The 5,813-nt window shown below is 41.7% G+C and overlaps 1 protein-coding gene across 1 annotated transcript in view; it reads left to right on the forward strand.

Annotated features, from left to right (window-relative positions):
• Nucleotides 1–5,813, forward strand: part of DRD3 (dopamine receptor D3) — a 44,511-nt gene that overhangs the window by 23,178 nt on the left and 15,520 nt on the right. The window contains exon 4 of the mRNA XM_006773592.1: nt 3,487–3,629. Within this exon, the coding sequence (XP_006773655.1) occupies nt 3,487–3,629 (143 nt within the window). The remainder of the gene's footprint in view (nt 1–3,486; nt 3,630–5,813) is intronic.

Raw genomic sequence — 5,813 nt, forward strand, 5'->3', positions numbered from 1 at the left:
TGCATGGAGTTGATATACATTAAAGCATGTTTAGGAACATACGTCACTCTCAGTGGTGTGCTTGGAGCTGGCTGGTGATGGCTAGCAGAAGCTAATGGGCAAAATTTTAAGAATTTTTTGAGCCGGTTATTGAACCTTTGGTGTATCTTTAAACAAGTAAGGTGGGAGATTTGTGCCATGGAAATTGACAAATGGTTCAAACTAGGGCTTTCTTTACCCAGGGAGCCAGTTGTTGGCCATTTAACGGCACACCACTGAATGTACGGGATAATCAAGCTTTTACGACGTCAAAGGACATTGTGTAAATGGAAGGCCTGGGCCTAACCGCTGGTCTGGACAAGAGGAAGTGGATCATATTTTTCCTTCCCAGCCCTGACAGCTGCTTCCCTATGACAGCTGCAGGACTCAAGGCTCCGTCTTCTCCAAGGTGCCTCAGCAATCAGTGCTAAGGGCCAGACTGGGGTAGACATATTTGACTTGAAGGCTCAGCTCACTGCCCCAGCAGGTCTGAAGTCCTGAGAGCGGTAAAAGGCCTGGAGGAATGCCTGGTGCTACTTGCCCTGCTCCTTCATCACCAAGTTAGGAACTCAAGGGAAGATTAACAATGTATGTGCATCAGGAGAAGAGACCTGGGTTGTCATGGGCCTCCCTTAGGGTTAGTGGTGGGATCTTAATTTAATCTTATTAAACAAGGGCCTCTATTTCTCCCTCTCGAGAAAGAAGCCACTTCTGTCGCAGATCATGGTGGCACCATGGTGCCAAGATCAAGTCCTGCAGAGCCTGACTCCATCTCAGTCCTCAGAGCTGACTCTCAAGCTGTTTTGGGGAGAATACAAATGTTGACACATGAACTCTAAGGCCAGATGCACAAAAAGCAGGTGATTCAGGAACATATAGGAGGAGCATCAGGGAGCACTATTCCAGCCCCTCCAGCCAGGCGTCTGTCCTTCCCTTCCTCAGCCAAAAGCCTGGGGTGCACAGAGGCTTAGCACCTCTCAGCACTTCCTGTCTGCATCTGGTCTCCAGGTTCCCTGGAAGCTGAGAAAACAAAGGAAAAATGAGCATAAGTAGACCCAGCTATATCCATTAGATCCCTTGGGTCTGGCTAAGATTAGAATTGTTCTCTTATAGGGAAGGAGGCCTTCAGGATCCATGAGGAAATCAATCAATAGCTTTTTGCCACTTGCTTCAGGCAAGGACCTATGGGGAATAGCAAGGCTAAAAGATGATTTGAGCCATCAAGTAACTTAAATCATGTGGGAACTACCTTCACCACAAGGCAAGTTCAATAATAAGGCAAGACAACTGCATGCAGAAGAGCTACATGATTGATTGGCATAGGAGTGCAATGTGTTCAGAGTTAGAGGTCTCTGTAAGACAAAGAGGCCTGGGAATTTTGGAGAGCTGATCAAGAAGGAGCTCCTCAAGGAAGAAGGGATAATGATTGGACTAAGACACCAGTCTCTTCCGTTGTTCTGAAACAAATTGTCACAAATGCACTGGCTTAAATTATGCCCATTTTTTAATCTCACAGTTTCTGTATGTCAGAAGTCTGTGCATAGTGCAGGTAAGTGTCCTGCTCAGGATGTCACAAGGCTGACACCAAGGTGAGGGCTGGATTGTGTTCTCATCTGGAGCTTGGGGTCCCCTTCCAAACTCATTCAGGTCGTCAGCAGAACTCAGCTTCCTTGCAGTTGTAGCTCAGAGGTCCCCACTTTCTTGTGGTTGTCACCCAAGAGCTGTTCTCAGCTCCTGGAGGCCTTTTGCTATTCCCTGACAAATGATCTTTCCCAAACTTGACAGTTTGCTCCTTTACAGCCAGCTGGGTAATTTCTGGTGCTTTTTTAAAGCTCTGTTTTCAAGAAGGGCCCCATTCTTTTTAAAGACTTATCAGGTCAGGCCCACTGTGGATAATCTCCCTTTTGATTACTTCAGTCTCTTGATCAGTAATCGAATCACGGGGGCAACATTATACTGTATTCACATATTTGGTCTACATTCAATGGGAGAAGGTTCTACAGGGATATAATGGGTAAACTTACAGGACTTTTTCCTTCTGTTTAAAATGTCCTTCCCTTATCTTACCACATGGCCAGGTCCCTCTTACACCTCTCATTTCCCTGCCTGGTCTATGTTGGTTTTCCCCTTCTTTACAGCCACCATCATCCTCAAACATGTCACCCAGCTTATTTCTTTCATGATACTCTTCATTGTATATTCACAATTTTTTGGTCCATCACTCCACTCACTTCCAAGTTCCATAAGGACAGGGACAATGTCCCATTTGCACATCTCTATATTTCCAGAATAGAGCCTGACATATGGTGGGGACTCAATAGACACTGAATGAAAGGTTAAATGAATGAGTGAGAAAAATATATGGAGGGGCCAAGGGAGAGGCAAAAGGCGTGAGTATTGGGTATAAATGTCTTGAAGAAAAGCAGGAAGTAGGACCAGATTAAGAAATGTGAGGAGGTGGGCAAATCTATTTTAGATAACTTGAGTTTGAGATGCCTGTGGAACAAGTGCCCAAGTAGTAAGTCCAATAAGCAGCTGGAAATGTGTGTGAGGAGTTGCCATAGAAAAGACAACAATGTCCAACAAGAATAAAGAATGGTGCATTGACCATGTAAAACTATGTGCTGTAGACTGAAGATTTGTGTTCCAAAAGTGATGGTATTAGGAGGTGGGGGCTTTGAGTGGTGATTAAGTCATGAGGGTAGAGACCTTGTAAATGATATTAGTGTCCTTGTAAAAGAGACCCCATTGAGCTCCCTCATCCCTTCCACCATATGAGGACACAGTGAGAAGACAGCCATCCATGAATTAGGAAGTGGGTCCTCACCAGACATTGAATCTTCCAGTGCCATGATCTTGAACTACCCAGCCTTCTGAACTGCAAAAAAAAAAAAAAAAAAATGCATTTGTTGTTTAAGCTTCCCAGTAAATGTTGTTTCTTATTCGCCCAAACAGCATGAAAATTGGATTTTACTCCATTGGATAGTGCTCATCTCTATTTTCAATATCTCTGTTATTTGGAATAGTTGTCACTGAGAGCGTTAGGATTTATACTAGAATACAAGCAGGGATAAACCTCAACTTTGTGCACCGTTCTGTCATTGTCTGAGAACTGTGGGATACAGTAAAGCACACACCAGCACCCAGGGTGTTCAGGGCTCAGGGTGGTGAGTCCAGGGCTCGGCTCTGCTGGGCCATCAGTCAGGACTAAATGAAGAAGCTCTCCAGCAACCCTTTGCTGCTATGCTAACAGTTCATTCTTTCTCTCTTTCTCTGATCGCCCCACTTCAATGAGTTCTTCATCTATCTTCTCTCAACATTTCTACTATTTCACCTTTTCTCTCTTTCTCCATCAAAATTATTTTTCTCTTGCACATTTACCAACCTGATTCTTTTTCTAGAACCTCCTTCAGCTGTCTCCCCTGTCCCTTCTCACCAAGTCTTTCTTATCCGTCCTGCCTTTCACAGGTACACTGCAGTGGTCATGCCAGTTCACTACCAACACGGCACGGGACAAAGCTCCTGCCGGCGTGTGGCCCTCATGATTACAGCCGTCTGGGTACTGGCCTTTGCTGTGTCCTGCCCGCTCCTCTTCGGATTTAACACCACAGGTAACAATTATGGCCCCACTTCCAAAGCCCATGTGACTCACAGCACAGGTGAGTGGCTACAAGCAGTGCTCAGCCCCGAAATTACTGACCTTTGGTCAATGCACTTTGTAATCAAATGAAGATGCTGTAGACTGCAAAGCTTTGACCTCCTTTGTTGGTTATAATAAAAATATAAAGCAAACTTCATCGATTATTGGCACAGGGATAAAATTCTGCCCCTATTAATGAAAAACCTGGATTATTCCTATTTTGAAAGAAATGTCATTGTATTCATTTGAAGAAATGCACCAGTTAAAAAACGAAGCCACATTAATAATTTAGGTGAGGTTTGCTAATGAAAATATTACAATTCATAATTGACTTACAGTGCAAAGTAACACGTAAAAGCCCTCAAGTAGGATATACATTTCTAATTTTTGCTCAGGAAAAATCATTTCTAGAATTTTGGAACTAGTACAGATCCCTAAGTTATTGATGGTTATATTTCTTATATTTTAATATACAAAAAATTCTAGCCACAATGGTTGGCACATGGTACAACTTCTGGAGGGATGGATGGACAGATGGATGAACAATGTGTATATCTGAGCTATTTGAGATTTTAGACATGACACCATTCCAAATTTACACCTCATATGGATGAGTGCCCTCTTGTATATTCCATGTCCATCTTTTGGCCTCAGAAATTTCATGTGTTGAACAAAAACTATTTTCATATAGGAAAGCTATAGGTATTGGTGATAAATACTGAGTCTTTACTAAGAGAGAACTGATTTACTCTTTTTCTACTGTTAATTTGGATTTCTTATTTTGTCCATTTGAATTGGTTCATTCAATTCCTACTGCGTTCCAGGTTCGTGCTTTCCAATATATGTGTACAAGTCACATAGCTAGCTGTGTGTTTAGGTGTTATGCAGACATTCTATGTAACATATTACATATAAATACAGGAAAATTCTAACCTATAAATAGTCTTCAAAGAGCCATTTGCTGGACAATGACTTAGAAGTCAAAACACATTTAGAAAGACAGACAGAGACTCAAGTCAAAACAACCTAGATTCAAACTCTAATTCTACTACTTACCAGCTATGTCTCCTTAAACAAGTCACCTAACTTTCCTAAGTGTCCTTATTGATCAATTTGGAATAATAGTGTAGTGGAGCATAAACTTGAGCAAATTCAAATGTGTAGACTCAGTCTGTATATTCAGTTAGGAAGATTTCAATGTTTGCTGTTACATATGACTTCCTACAAATAAGCCCGGCAACTTCATCTCTAAAATTACACGGTGCGTTTGAACTCTTTAGAATGTATCATTCACTTTACTTATTACTGTTCAGAGCTGTAATCAAATCATATATCTTTATATGTGATTCAGGGGATTTTTCTAAGCAAATTTCAACTCTATAATTTTTACTTTACTCATTCATTGACTTTAGAATCTAACCCTACATATGGTATAACTCCACTTTACCTCCTTCATAGACTTTTTTACAATTAAATGAGGATTGAATTGGGATAACATAGATAGATGTGCCAATACATACCAACTGTTCAAGGTCAAGCTTGTTTCTCTGCCACATTAAAGGTTAAATAGCCAAATTATTCAACAAATACTTGCCTGGTTAACTCAGGGTGTTCCTAAAATACAATGTTATTATCATCTTTGCATTACTCTTTACCATGAGTTATTTTGTTATTTTCACTGAATGACACTTTATACACACAAGTATATATGCACACACACACACACCCCAAAGTAACATTCCCCAACATGATGATAGAGACTGACTGGCACTAAAGTACCAGTTTTGATGAGTCTTAAGTTGATAACTAAGCCACCTTATATATCTTTGTTTCAATACAAAAAATGTATTCTAAGTTGGTATTTTTAGCATGGGGCACTCACTACCACTGTTAGACCAAGACATTGCTTAACCGTTCCCTACCCCCTCCCCAGTCAGCCGCAAATCCCCACCAGCGTTTGCAGGACTGCCGGGAGCCGGTCCATCCTTGCTGTTTCAAGGGACCTGGCATATATGGCATACTGTTCTTAATATGTTTGGTCACCTTCTTGGCACTATGTGTTTTAACCAAGGTCACCTCTCTGAGAAAGGTTGTTTCCCCAGGTAGGGATTTTCCCCTGAAGTTAGGGAGGGAATAAAACCTCTTAACTGCCAGG

Source organism: Myotis davidii, unplaced genomic scaffold, assembly GCF_000327345.1.
Source record: "Myotis davidii unplaced genomic scaffold, ASM32734v1 scaffold201, whole genome shotgun sequence".
Lineage (NCBI taxonomy): Eukaryota > Metazoa > Chordata > Mammalia > Chiroptera > Vespertilionidae > Myotis > Myotis davidii.